At 39.4% G+C, this 19728-nt stretch overlaps 1 protein-coding gene across 1 annotated transcript; it reads right to left on the bottom strand.

Moving 5' to 3' along the window:
• Positions 1-237: 237 nt before the first annotated feature.
• Positions 238-18295, bottom strand: LOC103518486 (the record flags this gene model as incomplete). The annotated part of the gene is made up of 4 exons (XM_026830268.1): positions 18270-18295; positions 17052-18105; positions 7864-10149; positions 238-2544 (listed from the first exon to the last, which is right to left on the bottom strand). Coding segments are annotated over exons 1-4 (5673 nt in total), but the record flags the coding sequence as incomplete, so codon positions are not given.
• Positions 18296-19728: the final 1433 nt, after the last annotated feature.

Here is a 19728-nt window from a genome sequence, read left to right as displayed (position 1 = left end):
TTTTCTTCTAACATCTTGTTAATCTGGGCTCTCACTTCCTCACGGTGCACTGCAGGGTATCGGTACGGTTTAGTATAGATCGGATCTTCGTTAGTAGTATTTATTTTGTGTTTGATCTTATTGGTGAAAGTAAGAGGGTTGCCCTCCATGTGGAAAACCTCTTCAAACTCTTTCAAAAGGTTTTCCAGCATGAATTTCTCTCGTTTCTGGGACTCCCTGGGGTGTAAAATACTGTAACAGCTTTTGTGCAACTTCTACAGCTTGAGCGGTGTCTATGGGGTACATTTGAGCATATTTTGAGAAAGAGTCCACTATTGATAAGCACTTGGTGTTTTCTAGTGAAATGCAATCGATGTGTACTATTTGAAACGGACGCACCGCAGTAGGTGTAATGTTGAATTTTGGTTTCAATGGGTTTCGATCGTATTTGGATAGTTGGCATATTTCACACTTGTTAATTACGTTCTGTACTGTTTTGCGAATGTTAGGCCAATAATATGTAAGTTTGATCGTTTTTTCTACTTCATCCATTCCGCGGTGGTTTGCCATCCCTTCATGGAAGTAGGTGACTATGTTTTCCTTTTCGTGGTCCTCTTCTATGTCTCGTAGATATTTAGTACATTTCGTGAATTTCAAATTTGAGTTTTGATAGTGATTTTGCAACACTACCGAGATTAACTCGTACAGTTTTCCTTGTGGGTCATCTTCGAAATACAGATGATATGGGACGTTCGGTGCAATGTACTCGTTAATGAATTCTTGTATGTCCAGCCCTGATTTATGGCTGTCTAACTGAACTAGATATCTCATCTTGTTTCCGTGGATGTTGTTTCTGAAAGTAACGTTGGCTTTTGAGTGAGGAACTGTTGATATTATAATTTGGTTCGCTGCTTGATTCACGGGGGTTTCACTGATCGGTATACCCACTGTTGGGTTCTGCTCGCTTGAATGAACAGTTGCATTGGTGTCTTCTCCTCCCCCATCCTCGGTGATGAGATCATTGAAGGCCATGTTGCCAATGAGCGCATCAAAATCGATGCTCAAGTCTGAAATATCGACTTCCGGGATGATGGACTGCAGGTCATCATTGTATGCTTGAGTTCCACTTGTAGATGGCTGGGGCTCACCTTCGTTGATATTCAACTCTATTCTTGACAGAGCATCCGCATTCTTGTTCAAGGATCCTTTCTTGTACAATACTTCGTAATCGAATTCCTCTAGTTTGAGACGCCATCTCACTAGTTTTGAACTAGGGTCCTTCAAGCTAAAGAGCCATTGAAGTGGTTTGTGATCAGTCACAATCTTGAAATGTCTTCCGAACAGATATGGGCGGAAATATTTTACAGCCCAGACAACACCAAGTAATTCCTTTTCGATTGTGCTGTAGTTCCTTTCACTGTCATTCAGTGTTCGGCTGGCGAATGCTATGGGTTTGTCTTGTCCTAGCACACCTTGAGAGAGGACAGCTCCAAGTGCCACATTGCTGGCGTCGGTGGTCAAGATGAATGGTTTCGAGAAGTCCGGGTATTGCAACACTGGTTCATTAGCTAAGATTATCTTACACTTCTCAAAACAATCTTTGTACTCGACATCAGTAATATCTATTTTTGCATCTTTCTTGAGACATTTAGTTAGGGGCTTCGTTAGTCTGGCGAAATCCTTGATGAATCTGCGGTAATAGCCCAAAAGTCCTAGGAAACCTTTGATCTGCTTCACTGTTCTAGGTATGGGGTACGATTTGATAGCATTGATCTTCGTTGGATTTGGCTTAACTCCTTCCTCAGTAACTACGTGTCCCAAGTATTCGACTTCCTTTCTCAGGAATTCAGACTTATCGAGTTGGATTTTCAGGTTCGAATCCCTCAGTCTTGTGAGTACTTTTCTGATGTTTTGAAGATGTTGTTGAAGGGAAGATCCAAATATTATTATGTCATCTAAATAAACGAGGCAGCATTCGTTTACAAGTCCTCTGAGGACATCGTCCATGACTCGTTGGAAGGTTGATGGTGAGTTCTTTAATCCCATCGGCATACGCAGGTATTCGTAGTGGCCTCCTTCCGTGTTAAACGCTGTCTTTTGAATGCTATTCTCATCCATTTCTATCTGATAGAACCCCGACGCTAGATCTAGAGTTGTGAAGTAGACACAGCGTCCAAGTTTATCAAGTAGATCGGTTATATTTGGGAGAGGGTACCGATCATTCACAGTTTTATCGTTCAGTTTGCGATAGTCGATTACAATCCTCCACTTCCTTCTTCCGGAGGAGTCCAATTTTTTGGGGACGACCCAAATTGGTGAAGACCACGGAGAATGTGATGGCCGGATGATATTTTCTTCTAACATCTTGTTAATCTGGGCTCTCACTTCCTCACGGTGCACTGCAGGGTATCGGTACGGTTTAGTATAGATCGGATCTTCGTTAGTAGTATTTATTTTGTGTTTGATCTTATTGGTGAAAGTAAGAGGGTTGCCCTCCATGTGGAAAACCTCTTCAAACTCTTTCAAAAGGTTTTCCAGCATGAATTTCTCTTCTTCGTTCATGTGCTGGGTCCTAATGAGGTTGAAGTTGAATTTTGTTGGCGAACTGAAGTTATTCAAGTTACTGTCAGTTACTTTGAAATCATAGTTTTTATGTAATTCTTCTAGCGTTAGTAGGTTGTAACACAGGTTAAGTTTTTGAACTGTGATGGCCGGATGATATTTTCTTCTAACATCTTGTTAATCTGGGCTCTCACTTCCTCACGGTGCACTGCAGGGTATCGGTACGGTTTAGTATAGATCGGATCTTCGTTAGTAGTATTTATTTTGTGTTTGATCTTATTGGTGAAAGTAAGAGGGTTGCCCTCCATGTGGAAAACCTCTTCAAACTCTTTCAAAAGGTTTTCCAGCATGAATTTCTCTTCTTCGTTCATGTGCTGGGTCCTAATGAGGTTGAAGTTGAATTTTGTTGGCGAACTGAAGTTATTCAAGTTACTGTCAGTTACTTTGAAATCATAGTTTTTATGTAATTCTTCTAGCGTTAGTAGGTTGTAACACAGGTTAAGTTTTTGAACTGTGATGGCCGGATGATATTTTCTTCTAACATCTTGTTAATCTGGGCTCTCACTTCCTCACGGTGCACTGCAGGGTATCGGTACGGTTTAGTATAGATCGGATCTTCGTTAGTAGTATTTATTTTGTGTTTGATCTTATTGGTGAAAGTAAGAGGGTTGCCCTCCATGTGGAAAACCTCTTCAAACTCTTTCAAAAGGTTTTCCAGCATGAATTTCTCTTCTTCGTTCATGTGCTGGGTCCTAATGAGGTTGAAGTTGAATTTTGTTGGCGAACTGAAGTTATTCAAGTTACTGTCAGTTACTTTGAAATCATAGTTTTTATGTAATTCTTCTAGCGTTAGTAGGTTGTAACACAGGTTAAGTTTTTGAACTGTGATGGCCGGATGATATTTTCTTCTAACATCTTGTTAATCTGGGCTCTCACTTCCTCACGGTGCACTGCAGGGTATCGGTACGGTTTAGTATAGATCGGATCTTCGTTAGTAGTATTTATTTTGTGTTTGATCTTATTGGTGAAAGTAAGAGGGTTGCCCTCCATGTGGAAAACCTCTTCAAACTCTTTCAAAAGGTTTTCCAGCATGAATTTCTCTTCTTCGTTCATGTGCTGGGTCCTAATGAGGTTGAAGTTGAATTTTGTTGGCGAACTGAAGTTATTCAAGTTACTGTCAGTTACTTTGAAATCATAGTTTTTATGTAATTCTTCTAGCGTTAGTAGGTTGTAACACAGGTTAAGTTTTTGAACTGTGATGGCCGGATGATATTTTCTTCTAACATCTTGTTAATCTGGGCTCTCACTTCCTCACGGTGCACTGCAGGGTATCGGTACGGTTTAGTATAGATCGGATCTTCGTTAGTAGTATTTATTTTGTGTTTGATCTTATTGGTGAAAGTAAGAGGGTTGCCCTCCATGTGGAAAACCTCTTCAAACTCTTTCAAAAGGTTTTCCAGCATGAATTTCTCTTCTTCGTTCATGTGCTGGGTCCTAATGAGGTTGAAGTTGAATTTTGTTGGCGAACTGAAGTTATTCAAGTTACTGTCAGTTACTTTGAAATCATAGTTTTTATGTAATTCTTCTAGCGTTAGTAGGTTGTAACACAGGTTAAGTTTTTGAACTGTGATGGCCGGATGATATTTTCTTCTAACATCTTGTTAATCTGGGCTCTCACTTCCTCACGGTGCACTGCAGGGTATCGGTACGGTTTAGTATAGATCGGATCTTCGTTAGTAGTATTTATTTTGTGTTTGATCTTATTGGTGAAAGTAAGAGGGTTGCCCTCCATGTGGAAAACCTCTTCAAACTCTTTCAAAAGGTTTTCCAGCATGAATTTCTCTTCTTCGTTCATGTGCTGGGTCCTAATGAGGTTGAAGTTGAATTTTGTTGGCGAACTGAAGTTATTCAAGTTACTGTCAGTTACTTTGAAATCATAGTTTTTATGTAATTCTTCTAGCGTTAGTAGGTTGTAACACAGGTTAAGTTTTTGAACTGTGATGGCCGGATGATATTTTCTTCTAACATCTTGTTAATCTGGGCTCTCACTTCCTCACGGTGCACTGCAGGGTATCGGTACGGTTTAGTATAGATCGGATCTTCGTTAGTAGTATTTATTTTGTGTTTGATCTTATTGGTGAAAGTAAGAGGGTTGCCCTCCATGTGGAAAACCTCTTCAAACTCTTTCAAAAGGTTTTCCAGCATGAATTTCTCTTCTTCGTTCATGTGCTGGGTCCTAATGAGGTTGAAGTTGAATTTTGTTGGCGAACTGAAGTTATTCAAGTTACTGTCAGTTACTTTGAAATCATAGTTTTTATGTAATTCTTCTAGCGTTAGTAGGTTGTAACACAGGTTAAGTTTTTGAACTGTGATGGCCGGATGATATTTTCTTCTAACATCTTGTTAATCTGGGCTCTCACTTCCTCACGGTGCACTGCAGGGTATCGGTACGGTTTAGTATAGATCGGATCTTCGTTAGTAGTATTTATTTTGTGTTTGATCTTATTGGTGAAAGTAAGAGGGTTGCCCTCCATGTGGAAAACCTCTTCAAACTCTTTCAAAAGGTTTTCCAGCATGAATTTCTCTTCTTCGTTCATGTGCTGGGTCCTAATGAGGTTGAAGTTGAATTTTGTTGGCGAACTGAAGTTATTCAAGTTACTGTCAGTTACTTTGAAATCATAGTTTTTATGTAATTCTTCTAGCGTTAGTAGGTTGTAACACAGGTTAAGTTTTTGAACTGTGATGGCCGGATGATATTTTCTTCTAACATCTTGTTAATCTGGGCTCTCACTTCCTCACGGTGCACTGCAGGGTATCGGTACGGTTTAGTATAGATCGGATCTTCGTTAGTAGTATTTATTTTGTGTTTGATCTTATTGGTGAAAGTAAGAGGGTTGCCCTCCATGTGGAAAACCTCTTCAAACTCTTTCAAAAGGTTTTCCAGCATGAATTTCTCTTCTTCGTTCATGTGCTGGGTCCTAATGAGGTTGAAGTTGAATTTTGTTGGCGAACTGAAGTTATTCAAGTTACTGTCAGTTACTTTGAAATCATAGTTTTTATGTAATTCTTCTAGCGTTAGTAGGTTGTAACACAGGTTAAGTTTTTGAACTGTGATGGCCGGATGATATTTTCTTCTAACATCTTGTTAATCTGGGCTCTCACTTCCTCACGGTGCACTGCAGGGTATCGGTACGGTTTAGTATAGATCGGATCTTCGTTAGTAGTATTTATTTTGTGTTTGATCTTATTGGTGAAAGTAAGAGGGTTGCCCTCCATGTGGAAAACCTCTTCAAACTCTTTCAAAAGGTTTTCCAGCATGAATTTCTCTTCTTCGTTCATGTGCTGGGTCCTAATGAGGTTGAAGTTGAATTTTGTTGGCGAACTGAAGTTATTCAAGTTACTGTCAGTTACTTTGAAATCATAGTTTTTATGTAATTCTTCTAGCGTTAGTAGGTTGTAACACAGGTTAAGTTTTTGAACTGTGATGGCCGGATGATATTTTCTTCTAACATCTTGTTAATCTGGGCTCTCACTTCCTCACGGTGCACTGCAGGGTATCGGTACGGTTTAGTATAGATCGGATCTTCGTTAGTAGTATTTATTTTGTGTTTGATCTTATTGGTGAAAGTAAGAGGGTTGCCCTCCATGTGGAAAACCTCTTCAAACTCTTTCAAAAGGTTTTCCAGCATGAATTTCTCTTCTTCGTTCATGTGCTGGGTCCTAATGAGGTTGAAGTTGAATTTTGTTGGCGAACTGAAGTTATTCAAGTTACTGTCAGTTACTTTGAAATCATAGTTTTTATGTAATTCTTCTAGCGTTAGTAGGTTGTAACACAGGTTAAGTTTTTGAACTGTGATGGCCGGATGATATTTTCTTCTAACATCTTGTTAATCTGGGCTCTCACTTCCTCACGGTGCACTGCAGGGTATCGGTACGGTTTAGTATAGATCGGATCTTCGTTAGTAGTATTTATTTTGTGTTTGATCTTATTGGTGAAAGTAAGAGGGTTGCCCTCCATGTGGAAAACCTCTTCAAACTCTTTCAAAAGGTTTTCCAGCATGAATTTCTCTTCTTCGTTCATGTGCTGGGTCCTAATGAGGTTGAAGTTGAATTTTGTTGGCGAACTGAAGTTATTCAAGTTACTGTCAGTTACTTTGAAATCATAGTTTTTATGTAATTCTTCTAGCGTTAGTAGGTTGTAACACAGGTTAAGTTTTTGAACTGTGATGGCCGGATGATATTTTCTTCTAACATCTTGTTAATCTGGGCTCTCACTTCCTCACGGTGCACTGCAGGGTATCGGTACGGTTTAGTATAGATCGGATCTTCGTTAGTAGTATTTATTTTGTGTTTGATCTTATTGGTGAAAGTAAGAGGGTTGCCCTCCATGTGGAAAACCTCTTCAAACTCTTTCAAAAGGTTTTCCAGCATGAATTTCTCTTCTTCGTTCATGTGCTGGGTCCTAATGAGGTTGAAGTTGAATTTTGTTGGCGAACTGAAGTTATTCAAGTTACTGTCAGTTACTTTGAAATCATAGTTTTTATGTAATTCTTCTAGCGTTAGTAGGTTGTAACACAGGTTAAGTTTTTGAACTGTGATGGCCGGATGATATTTTCTTCTAACATCTTGTTAATCTGGGCTCTCACTTCCTCACGGTGCACTGCAGGGTATCGGTACGGTTTAGTATAGATCGGATCTTCGTTAGTAGTATTTATTTTGTGTTTGATCTTATTGGTGAAAGTAAGAGGGTTGCCCTCCATGTGGAAAACCTCTTCAAACTCTTTCAAAAGGTTTTCCAGCATGAATTTCTCTTCTTCGTTCATGTGCTGGGTCCTAATGAGGTTGAAGTTGAATTTTGTTGGCGAACTGAAGTTATTCAAGTTACTGTCAGTTACTTTGAAATCATAGTTTTTATGTAATTCTTCTAGCGTTAGTAGGTTGTAACACAGGTTAAGTTTTTGAACTGTGATGGCCGGATGATATTTTCTTCTAACATCTTGTTAATCTGGGCTCTCACTTCCTCACGGTGCACTGCAGGGTATCGGTACGGTTTAGTATAGATCGGATCTTCGTTAGTAGTATTTATTTTGTGTTTGATCTTATTGGTGAAAGTAAGAGGGTTGCCCTCCATGTGGAAAACCTCTTCAAACTCTTTCAAAAGGTTTTCCAGCATGAATTTCTCTTCTTCGTTCATGTGCTGGGTCCTAATGAGGTTGAAGTTGAATTTTGTTGGCGAACTGAAGTTATTCAAGTTACTGTCAGTTACGTTTCTGGGACTCCCTGGGGTGTAAAATACTGTAACAGCTTTTGTGCAACTTCTACAGCTTGAGCGGTGTCTATGGGGTACATTTGAGCATATTTTGAGAAAGAGTCCACTATTGATAAGCACTTGGTGTTTTCTAGTGAAATGCAATCGATGTGTACTATTTGAAACGGACGCACCGCAGTAGGTGTAATGTTGAATTTTGGTTTCAATGGGTTTCGATCGTATTTGGATAGTTGGCATATTTCACACTTGTTAATTACGTTCTGTACTGTTTTGCGAATGTTAGGCCAATAATATGTAAGTTTGATCGTTTTTTCTACTTCATCCATTCCGCGGTGGTTTGCCATCCCTTCATGGAAGTAGGTGACTATGTTTTCCTTTTCGTGGTCCTCTTCTATGTCTCGTAGATATTTAGTACATTTCGTGAATTTCAAATTTGAGTTTTGATAGTGATTTTGCAACACTACCGAGATTAACTCGTACAGTTTTCCTTGTGGGTCATCTTCGAAATACAGATGATATGGGACGTTCGGTGCAATGTACTCGTTAATGAATTCTTGTATGTCCAGCCCTGATTTATGGCTGTCTAACTGAACTAGATATCTCATCTTGTTTCCGTGGATGTTGTTTCTGAAAGTAACGTTGGCTTTTGAGTGAGGAACTGTTGATATTATAATTTGGTTCGCTGCTTGATTCACGGGGGTTTCACTGATCGGTATACCCACTGTTGGGTTCTGCTCGCTTGAATGAACAGTTGCATTGGTGTCTTCTCCTCCCCCATCCTCGGTGATGAGATCATTGAAGGCCATGTTGCCAATGAGCGCATCAAAATCGATGCTCAAGTCTGAAATATCGACTTCCGGGATGATGGACTGCAGGTCATCATTGTATGCTTGAGTTCCACTTGTAGATGGCTGGGGCTCACCTTCGTTGATATTCAACTCTATTCTTGACAGAGCATCCGCATTCTTGTTCAAGGATCCTTTCTTGTACAATACTTCGTAATCGAATTCCTCTAGTTTGAGACGCCATCTCACTAGTTTTGAACTAGGGTCCTTCAAGCTAAAGAGCCATTGAAGTGGTTTGTGATCAGTCACAATCTTGAAATGTCTTCCGAACAGATATGGGCGGAAATATTTTACAGCCCAGACAACACCAAGTAATTCCTTTTCGATTGTGCTGTAGTTCCTTTCACTGTCATTCAGTGTTCGGCTGGCGAATGCTATGGGTTTGTCTTGTCCTAGCACACCTTGAGAGAGGACAGCTCCAAGTGCCACATTGCTGGCGTCGGTGGTCAAGATGAATGGTTTCGAGAAGTCCGGGTATTGCAACACTGGTTCATTAGCTAAGATTATCTTACACTTCTCAAAACAATCTTTGTACTCGACATCAGTAATATCTATTTTTGCATCTTTCTTGAGACATTTAGTTAGGGGCTTCGTTAGTCTGGCGAAATCCTTGATGAATCTGCGGTAATAGCCCAAAAGTCCTAGGAAACCTTTGATCTGCTTCACTGTTCTAGGTATGGGGTACGATTTGATAGCATTGATCTTCGTTGGATTTGGCTTAACTCCTTCCTCAGTAACTACGTGTCCCAAGTATTCGACTTCCTTTCTCAGGAATTCAGACTTATCGAGTTGGATTTTCAGGTTCGAATCCCTCAGTCTTGTGAGTACTTTTCTGATGTTTTGAAGATGTTGTTGAAGGGAAGATCCAAATATTATTATGTCATCTAAATAAACGAGGCAGCATTCGTTTACAAGTCCTCTGAGGACATCGTCCATGACTCGTTGGAAGGTTGATGGTGAGTTCTTTAATCCCATCGGCATACGCAGGTATTCGTAGTGGCCTCCTTCCGTGTTAAACGCTGTCTTTTGAATGCTATTCTCATCCATTTCTATCTGATAGAACCCCGACGCTAGATCTAGAGTTGTGAAGTAGACACAGCGTCCAAGTTTATCAAGTAGATCGGTTATATTTGGGAGAGGGTACCGATCATTCACAGTTTTATCGTTCAGTTTGCGATAGTCGATTACAATCCTCCACTTCCTTCTTCCGGAGGAGTCCAATTTTTTGGGGACGACCCAAATTGGTGAAGACCACGGAGAATGTGATGGCCGGATGATATTTTCTTCTAACATCTTGTTAATCTGGGCTCTCACTTCCTCACGGTGCACTGCAGGGTATCGGTACGGTTTAGTATAGATCGGATCTTCGTTAGTAGTATTTATTTTGTGTTTGATCTTATTGGTGAAAGTAAGAGGGTTGCCCTCCATGTGGAAAACCTCTTCAAACTCTTTCAAAAGGTTTTCCAGCATGAATTTCTCTTCTTCGTTCATGTGCTGGGTCCTAATGAGGTTGAAGTTGAATTTTGTTGGCGAACTGAAGTTATTCAAGTTACTGTCAGTTACTTTGAAATCATAGTTTTTATGTAATTCTTCTAGCGTTAGTAGGTTGTAACACAGGTTAAGTTTTTGAACTGTGATGGCCGGATGATATTTTCTTCTAACATCTTGTTAATCTGGGCTCTCACTTCCTCACGGTGCACTGCAGGGTATCGGTACGGTTTAGTATAGATCGGATCTTCGTTAGTAGTATTTATTTTGTGTTTGATCTTATTGGTGAAAGTAAGAGGGTTGCCCTCCATGTGGAAAACCTCTTCAAACTCTTTCAAAAGGTTTTCCAGCATGAATTTCTCTTCTTCGTTCATGTGCTGGGTCCTAATGAGGTTGAAGTTGAATTTTGTTGGCGAACTGAAGTTATTCAAGTTACTGTCAGTTACTTTGAAATCATAGTTTTTATGTAATTCTTCTAGCGTTAGTAGGTTGTAACACAGGTTAAGTTTTTGAACTGTGATGGCCGGATGATATTTTCTTCTAACATCTTGTTAATCTGGGCTCTCACTTCCTCACGGTGCACTGCAGGGTATCGGTACGGTTTAGTATAGATCGGATCTTCGTTAGTAGTATTTATTTTGTGTTTGATCTTATTGGTGAAAGTAAGAGGGTTGCCCTCCATGTGGAAAACCTCTTCAAACTCTTTCAAAAGGTTTTCCAGCATGAATTTCTCTTCTTCGTTCATGTGCTGGGTCCTAATGAGGTTGAAGTTGAATTTTGTTGGCGAACTGAAGTTATTCAAGTTACTGTCAGTTACTTTGAAATCATAGTTTTTATGTAATTCTTCTAGCGTTAGTAGGTTGTAACACAGGTTAAGTTTTTGAACTGTGATGGCCGGATGATATTTTCTTCTAACATCTTGTTAATCTGGGCTCTCACTTCCTCACGGTGCACTGCAGGGTATCGGTACGGTTTAGTATAGATCGGATCTTCGTTAGTAGTATTTATTTTGTGTTTGATCTTATTGGTGAAAGTAAGAGGGTTGCCCTCCATGTGGAAAACCTCTTCAAACTCTTTCAAAAGGTTTTCCAGCATGAATTTCTCTTCTTCGTTCATGTGCTGGGTCCTAATGAGGTTGAAGTTGAATTTTGTTGGCGAACTGAAGTTATTCAAGTTACTGTCAGTTACTTTGAAATCATAGTTTTTATGTAATTCTTCTAGCGTTAGTAGGTTGTAACACAGGTTAAGTTTTTGAACTGTGATGGCCGGATGATATTTTCTTCTAACATCTTGTTAATCTGGGCTCTCACTTCCTCACGGTGCACTGCAGGGTATCGGTACGGTTTAGTATAGATCGGATCTTCGTTAGTAGTATTTATTTTGTGTTTGATCTTATTGGTGAAAGTAAGAGGGTTGCCCTCCATGTGGAAAACCTCTTCAAACTCTTTCAAAAGGTTTTCCAGCATGAATTTCTCTTCTTCGTTCATGTGCTGGGTCCTAATGAGGTTGAAGTTGAATTTTGTTGGCGAACTGAAGTTATTCAAGTTACTGTCAGTTACTTTGAAATCATAGTTTTTATGTAATTCTTCTAGCGTTAGTAGGTTGTAACACAGGTTAAGTTTTTGAACTGTGATGGCCGGATGATATTTTCTTCTAACATCTTGTTAATCTGGGCTCTCACTTCCTCACGGTGCACTGCAGGGTATCGGTACGGTTTAGTATAGATCGGATCTTCGTTAGTAGTATTTATTTTGTGTTTGATCTTATTGGTGAAAGTAAGAGGGTTGCCCTCCATGTGGAAAACCTCTTCAAACTCTTTCAAAAGGTTTTCCAGCATGAATTTCTCTTCTTCGTTCATGTGCTGGGTCCTAATGAGGTTGAAGTTGAATTTTGTTGGCGAACTGAAGTTATTCAAGTTACTGTCAGTTACTTTGAAATCATAGTTTTTATGTAATTCTTCTAGCGTTAGTAGGTTGTAACACAGGTTAAGTTTTTGAACTGTGATGGCCGGATGATATTTTCTTCTAACATCTTGTTAATCTGGGCTCTCACTTCCTCACGGTGCACTGCAGGGTATCGGTACGGTTTAGTATAGATCGGATCTTCGTTAGTAGTATTTATTTTGTGTTTGATCTTATTGGTGAAAGTAAGAGGGTTGCCCTCCATGTGGAAAACCTCTTCAAACTCTTTCAAAAGGTTTTCCAGCATGAATTTCTCTTCTTCGTTCATGTGCTGGGTCCTAATGAGGTTGAAGTTGAATTTTGTTGGCGAACTGAAGTTATTCAAGTTACTGTCAGTTACTTTGAAATCATAGTTTTTATGTAATTCTTCTAGCGTTAGTAGGTTGTAACACAGGTTAAGTTTTTGAACTGTGATGGCCGGATGATATTTTCTTCTAACATCTTGTTAATCTGGGCTCTCACTTCCTCACGGTGCACTGCAGGGTATCGGTACGGTTTAGTATAGATCGGATCTTCGTTAGTAGTATTTATTTTGTGTTTGATCTTATTGGTGAAAGTAAGAGGGTTGCCCTCCATGTGGAAAACCTCTTCAAACTCTTTCAAAAGGTTTTCCAGCATGAATTTCTCTTCTTCGTTCATGTGCTGGGTCCTAATGAGGTTGAAGTTGAATTTTGTTGGCGAACTGAAGTTATTCAAGTTACTGTCAGTTACTTTGAAATCATAGTTTTTATGTAATTCTTCTAGCGTTAGTAGGTTGTAACACAGGTTAAGTTTTTGAACTGTGATGGCCGGATGATATTTTCTTCTAACATCTTGTTAATCTGGGCTCTCACTTCCTCACGGTGCACTGCAGGGTATCGGTACGGTTTAGTATAGATCGGATCTTCGTTAGTAGTATTTATTTTGTGTTTGATCTTATTGGTGAAAGTAAGAGGGTTGCCCTCCATGTGGAAAACCTCTTCAAACTCTTTCAAAAGGTTTTCCAGCATGAATTTCTCTTCTTCGTTCATGTGCTGGGTCCTAATGAGGTTGAAGTTGAATTTTGTTGGCGAACTGAAGTTATTCAAGTTACTGTCAGTTACTTTGAAATCATAGTTTTTATGTAATTCTTCTAGCGTTAGTAGGTTGTAACACAGGTTAAGTTTTTGAACTGTGATGGCCGGATGATATTTTCTTCTAACATCTTGTTAATCTGGGCTCTCACTTCCTCACGGTGCACTGCAGGGTATCGGTACGGTTTAGTATAGATCGGATCTTCGTTAGTAGTATTTATTTTGTGTTTGATCTTATTGGTGAAAGTAAGAGGGTTGCCCTCCATGTGGAAAACCTCTTCAAACTCTTTCAAAAGGTTTTCCAGCATGAATTTCTCTTCTTCGTTCATGTGCTGGGTCCTAATGAGGTTGAAGTTGAATTTTGTTGGCGAACTGAAGTTATTCAAGTTACTGTCAGTTACTTTGAAATCATAGTTTTTATGTAATTCTTCTAGCGTTAGTAGGTTGTAACACAGGTTAAGTTTTTGAACTGTGATGGCCGGATGATATTTTCTTCTAACATCTTGTTAATCTGGGCTCTCACTTCCTCACGGTGCACTGCAGGGTATCGGTACGGTTTAGTATAGATCGGATCTTCGTTAGTAGTATTTATTTTGTGTTTGATCTTATTGGTGAAAGTAAGAGGGTTGCCCTCCATGTGGAAAACCTCTTCAAACTCTTTCAAAAGGTTTTCCAGCATGAATTTCTCTTCTTCGTTCATGTGCTGGGTCCTAATGAGGTTGAAGTTGAATTTTGTTGGCGAACTGAAGTTATTCAAGTTACTGTCAGTTACTTTGAAATCATAGTTTTTATGTAATTCTTCTAGCGTTAGTAGGTTGTAACACAGGTTAAGTTTTTGAACTGTGATGGCCGGATGATATTTTCTTCTAACATCTTGTTAATCTGGGCTCTCACTTCCTCACGGTGCACTGCAGGGTATCGGTACGGTTTAGTATAGATCGGATCTTCGTTAGTAGTATTTATTTTGTGTTTGATCTTATTGGTGAAAGTAAGAGGGTTGCCCTCCATGTGGAAAACCTCTTCAAACTCTTTCAAAAGGTTTTCCAGCATGAATTTCTCTTCTTCGTTCATGTGCTGGGTCCTAATGAGGTTGAAGTTGAATTTTGTTGGCGAACTGAAGTTATTCAAGTTACTGTCAGTTACTTTGAAATCATAGTTTTTATGTAATTCTTCTAGCGTTAGTAGGTTGTAACACAGGTTAAGTTTTTGAACTGTGATGGCCGGATGATATTTTCTTCTAACATCTTGTTAATCTGGGCTCTCACTTCCTCACGGTGCACTGCAGGGTATCGGTACGGTTTAGTATAGATCGGATCTTCGTTAGTAGTATTTATTTTGTGTTTGATCTTATTGGTGAAAGTAAGAGGGTTGCCCTCCATGTGGAAAACCTCTTCAAACTCTTTCAAAAGGTTTTCCAGCATGAATTTCTCTTCTTCGTTCATGTGCTGGGTCCTAATGAGGTTGAAGTTGAATTTTGTTGGCGAACTGAAGTTATTCAAGTTACTGTCAGTTACTTTGAAATCATAGTTTTTATGTAATTCTTCTAGCGTTAGTAGGTTGTAACACAGGTTAAGTTTTTGAACTGTGATGGCCGGATGATATTTTCTTCTAACATCTTGTTAATCTGGGCTCTCACTTCCTCACGGTGCACTGCAGGGTATCGGTACGGTTTAGTATAGATCGGATCTTCGTTAGTAGTATTTATTTTGTGTTTGATCTTATTGGTGAAAGTAAGAGGGTTGCCCTCCATGTGGAAAACCTCTTCAAACTCTTTCAAAAGGTTTTCCAGCATGAATTTCTCTTCTTCGTTCATGTGCTGGGTCCTAATGAGGTTGAAGTTGAATTTTGTTGGCGAACTGAAGTTATTCAAGTTACTGTCAGTTACTTTGAAATCATAGTTTTTATGTAATTCTTCTAGCGTTAGTAGGTTGTAACACAGGTTAAGTTTTTGAACTGTGATGGCCGGATGATATTTTCTTCTAACATCTTGTTAATCTGGGCTCTCACTTCCTCACGGTGCACTGCAGGGTATCGGTACGGTTTAGTATAGATCGGATCTTCGTTAGTAGTATTTATTTTGTGTTTGATCTTATTGGTGAAAGTAAGAGGGTTGCCCTCCATGTGGAAAACCTCTTCAAACTCTTTCAAAAGGTTTTCCAGCATGAATTTCTCTTCTTCGTTCATGTGCTGGGTCCTAATGAGGTTGAAGTTGAATTTTGTTGGCGAACTGAAGTTATTCAAGTTACTGTCAGTTACTTTGAAATCATAGTTTTTATGTAATTCTTCTAGCGTTAGTAGGTTGTAACACAGGTTAAGTTTTTGAACTGTGATGGCCGGATGATATTTTCTTCTAACATCTTGTTAATCTGGGCTCTCACTTCCTCACGGTGCACTGCAGGGTATCGGTACGGTTTAGTATAGATCGGATCTTCGTTAGTAGTATTTATTTTGTGTTTGATCTTATTGGTGAAAGTAAGAGGGTTGCCCTCCATGTGGAAAACCTCTTCAAACTCTTTCAAAAGGTTTTCCAGCATGAATTTCTCTTCTTCGTTCATGTGCTGGGTCCTAATGAGGTTGAAGTTGAATTTTGTTGGCGAACTGAAGTTATTCAAGTTACTGTCAGTTACTTTGAAATCATAGTTTTTATGTAATTCTTCTAGCGTTAGTAGGTTGTAACACAGGTTAAGTTTTTGAACTGTGATGGCCGGATGATATTTTCTTCTAACATCTTGTTAATCTGGGCTCTCACTTCCTCACGGTGCACTGCAGGGTATCGGTACGGTTTAGTATAGATCGGATCTTCGTTAGTAGTATTTATTTTGTGTTTGATCTTATTGGTGAAAGTAAGAGGGTTGCCCTCCATGTGGAAAACCTCTTCAAACTCTTTCAAAAGGTTTTCCAGCATGAATTTCTCTTCTTCGTTCATGTGCTGGGTCCTAATGAGGTTGAAGTTGAATTTTGTTGGCGAACTGAAGTTATTCAAGTTACTGTCAGTTACTTTGAAATCATAGTTTTTATGTAATTCTTCTAGCGTTAGTAGGTTGTAACACAGGTTAAGTTTTTGAACTGTGATGGCCGGATGATATTTTCTTCTAACATCTTGTTAATCTGGGCTCTCACTTCCTCACGGTGCACTGCAGGGTATCGGTACGGTTTAGTATAGATCGGATCTTCGTTAGTAGTATTTATTTTGTGTTTGATCTTATTGGTGAAAGTAAGAGGGTTGCCCTCCATGTGGAAAACCTCTTCAAACTCTTTCAAAAGGTTTTCCAGCATGAATTTCTCTTCTTCGTTCATGTGCTGGGTCCTAATGAGGTTGAAGTTGAATTTTGTTGGCGAACTGAAGTTATTCAAGTTACTGTCAGTTACTTTGAAATCATAGTTTTTATGTAATTCTTCTAGCGTTAGTAGGTTGTAACACAGGTTAAGTTTTTGAACTGTGATGGCCGGATGATATTTTCTTCTAACATCTTGTTAATCTGGGCTCTCACTTCCTCACGGTGCACTGCAGGGTATCGGTACGGTTTAGTATAGATCGGATCTTCGTTAGTAGTATTTATTTTGTGTTTGATCTTATTGGTGAAAGTAAGAGGGTTGCCCTCCATGTGGAAAACCTCTTCAAACTCTTTCAAAAGGTTTTCCAGCATGAATTTCTCTTCTTCGTTCATGTGCTGGGTCCTAATGAGGTTGAAGTTGAATTTTGTTGGCGAACTGAAGTTATTCAAGTTACTGTCAGTTACTTTGAAATCATAGTTTTTATGTAATTCTTCTAGCGTTAGTAGGTTGTAACACAGGTTAAGTTTTTGAACTGTGATGGCCGGATGATATTTTCTTCTAACGTTTCTGGGACTCCCTGGGGTGTAAAATACTGTAACAGCTTTTGTGCAACTTCTACAGCTTGAGCGGTGTCTATGGGGTACATTTGAGCATATTTTGAGAAAGAGTCCACTATTGATAAGCACTTGGTGTTTTCTAGTGAAATGCAATCGATGTGTACTATTTGAAACGGACGCACCGCAGTAGGTGTAATGTTGAATTTTGGTTTCAATGGGTTTCGATCGTATTTGGATAGTTGGCATATTTCACACTTGTTAATTACGTTCTGTACTGTTTTGCGAATGTTAGGCCAATAATATGTAAGTTTGATCGTTTTTTCTACTTCATCCATTCCGCGGTGGTTTGCCATCCCTTCATGGAAGTAGGTGACTATGTTTTCCTTTTCGTGGTCCTCTTCTATGTCTCGTAGATATTTAGTACATTTCGTGAATTTCAAATTTGAGTTTTGATAGTGATTTTGCAACACTACCGAGATTAACTCGTACAGTTTTCCTTGTGGGTCATCTTCGAAATACAGATGATATGGGACGTTCGGTGCAATGTACTCGTTAATGAATTCTTGTATGTCCAGCCCTGATTTATGGCTGTCTAACTGAACTAGATATCTCATCTTGTTTCCGTGGATGTTGTTTCTGAAAGTAACGTTGGCTTTTGAGTGAGGAACTGTTGATATTATAATTTGGTTCGCTGCTTGATTCACGGGGGTTTCACTGATCGGTATACCCACTGTTGGGTTCTGCTCGCTTGAATGAACAGTTGCATTGGTGTCTTCTCCTCCCCCATCCTCGGTGATGAGATCATTGAAGGCCATGTTGCCAATGAGCGCATCAAAATCGATGCTCAAGTCTGAAATATCGACTTCCGGGATGATGGACTGCAGGTCATCATTGTATGCTTGAGTTCCACTTGTAGATGGCTGGGGCTCACCTTCGTTGATATTCAACTCTATTCTTGACAGAGCATCCGCATTCTTGTTCAAGGATCCTTTCTTGTACAATACTTCGTAATCGAATTCCTCTAGTTTGAGACGCCATCTCACTAGTTTTGAACTAGGGTCCTTCAAGCTAAAGAGCCATTGAAGTGGTTTGTGATCAGTCACAATCTTGAAATGTCTTCCGAACAGATATGGGCGGAAATATTTTACAGCCCAGACAACACCAAGTAGGTTCCCTGTAACGACTTTTAGTACCGATCCTAATTGAGGAAAAAGGGATCTCTTTGATCTAGCCTGTTTGAAGGTAAAATTTATAGAGTAAATTTTATCTTGTATCTGTGCTTTGATGTGCGAAGCAATCTTATCATAATTTTGTAGTTCTAAAGATGTGTTTGTGAATTTCCGGAGGCGACTATGTTGAGTGTTCAGATCCTGAAGCTCTTGTAGAATAGGTTCCAGGTCGTAGTAGTGGACGATTGTGTATGTCCCTTCTTGTAGGCTTGCCACACCGAGGTTGATGGGCAGGATGCCTGTGTTCTGTGTGATGTTCTTTAGAATGTAGGGTCGTCCGGGTTGTCCGATGATGGCGATCCCGATATATCTGCAACAGGTCGGACACACGCACGTTTTGGTCTTTTTATGTTTGCCATGTGAATCTTTTGTACAGTGTTATGGTGAGTTGGGGCAATAGTTGCTGTTTTATTTTGTGTGTTAACAGTAGTGATTGTTTCTTTCTTATATTTATTTTTCGTTTTGTTTTGCTTCTGTCTGTCACGAACAAAAACCTCCGAAGGAATCTGAGGGGGGTCTTCTCTATTTCGGTTGGCTCGTGAGATATTATTCTCCTTATATGCCTGTAGAGCTGTGTTAACACTACCGAATATAAGTTTGGTTTTTTCTTTGTGAGCACTCACGTAATTAGTCAAAATTTGTTTCTCTAGATCAATGTCAAATGGGTTTGTACTACAAAGATGTCCATTTACTATTTCTACCGGTTTCATGTTAGTAGTACTGTGTATGGTGTTGTTGTAGGCTAGAATTGCATAACAGATTTTTGTTTTGATGCTATCTTCTTTGAACTCTCTGCGGTTGTTGAGTAGTCTGATGTGTTCGATAATTGTCGAGTGAAATCTTTCAACAATTCCATTGGATTCAGGATGTTGTGAACTGATGAAATGGAGGTTGACCTTATGGAGCTCGAGTAGTTCCTTGATAACACCGTTGTGGAATTCACCTCCGTTGTCAGATATGATCGTTTCTGGGACTCCATGGTGTGTAAAATACTGTAACAGCTTCTGTGCAACTTCTACAGCTTGAGCGGAGTCTATGGGGTACATTTGAGCATATTTTGAGAAAGAGTCCACTATTGATAAGCACTTGGTGTTTTCTAGTGAAATGCAATCGATGTGTACTATTTGAAACGGACGCACCGCAGTAGGTGTAATGTTGAATTTTGGTTTCAATGGGTTTCGATCGTATTTGGATAGTTGGCATATTTCACACTTGTTAATTACGTTCTGTACTGTTTTGCGAATGTTAGGCCAATAATATGTAAGTTTGATCGTTTTTTCTACTTCATCCATTCCGCGGTGGTTTGCCATCCCTTCATGGAAGTAGGTGACTATGTTTTCCTTTTCGTGGTCCTCTTCTATGTCTCGTAGATATTTAGTACATTTCGTGAATTTCAAATTTGAGTTTTGATAGTGATTTTGCAACACTACCGAGATTAACTCGTACAGTTTTCCTTGTGGGTCATCTTCGAAATACAGATGATATGGGACGTTCGGTGCAATGTACTCGT

The sequence above is a fragment of the Diaphorina citri genome, unplaced genomic scaffold (assembly GCF_000475195.1).
Source record: "Diaphorina citri unplaced genomic scaffold, Diaci psyllid genome assembly version 1.1 scaffold2207, whole genome shotgun sequence".
NCBI classification, from domain to species: Eukaryota; Metazoa; Arthropoda; class Insecta; order Hemiptera; family Psyllidae; genus Diaphorina; species Diaphorina citri.
Note: the sequence above shows the minus strand (reverse complement) of the source record. Positions and strands in the feature narration are given on the sequence as shown.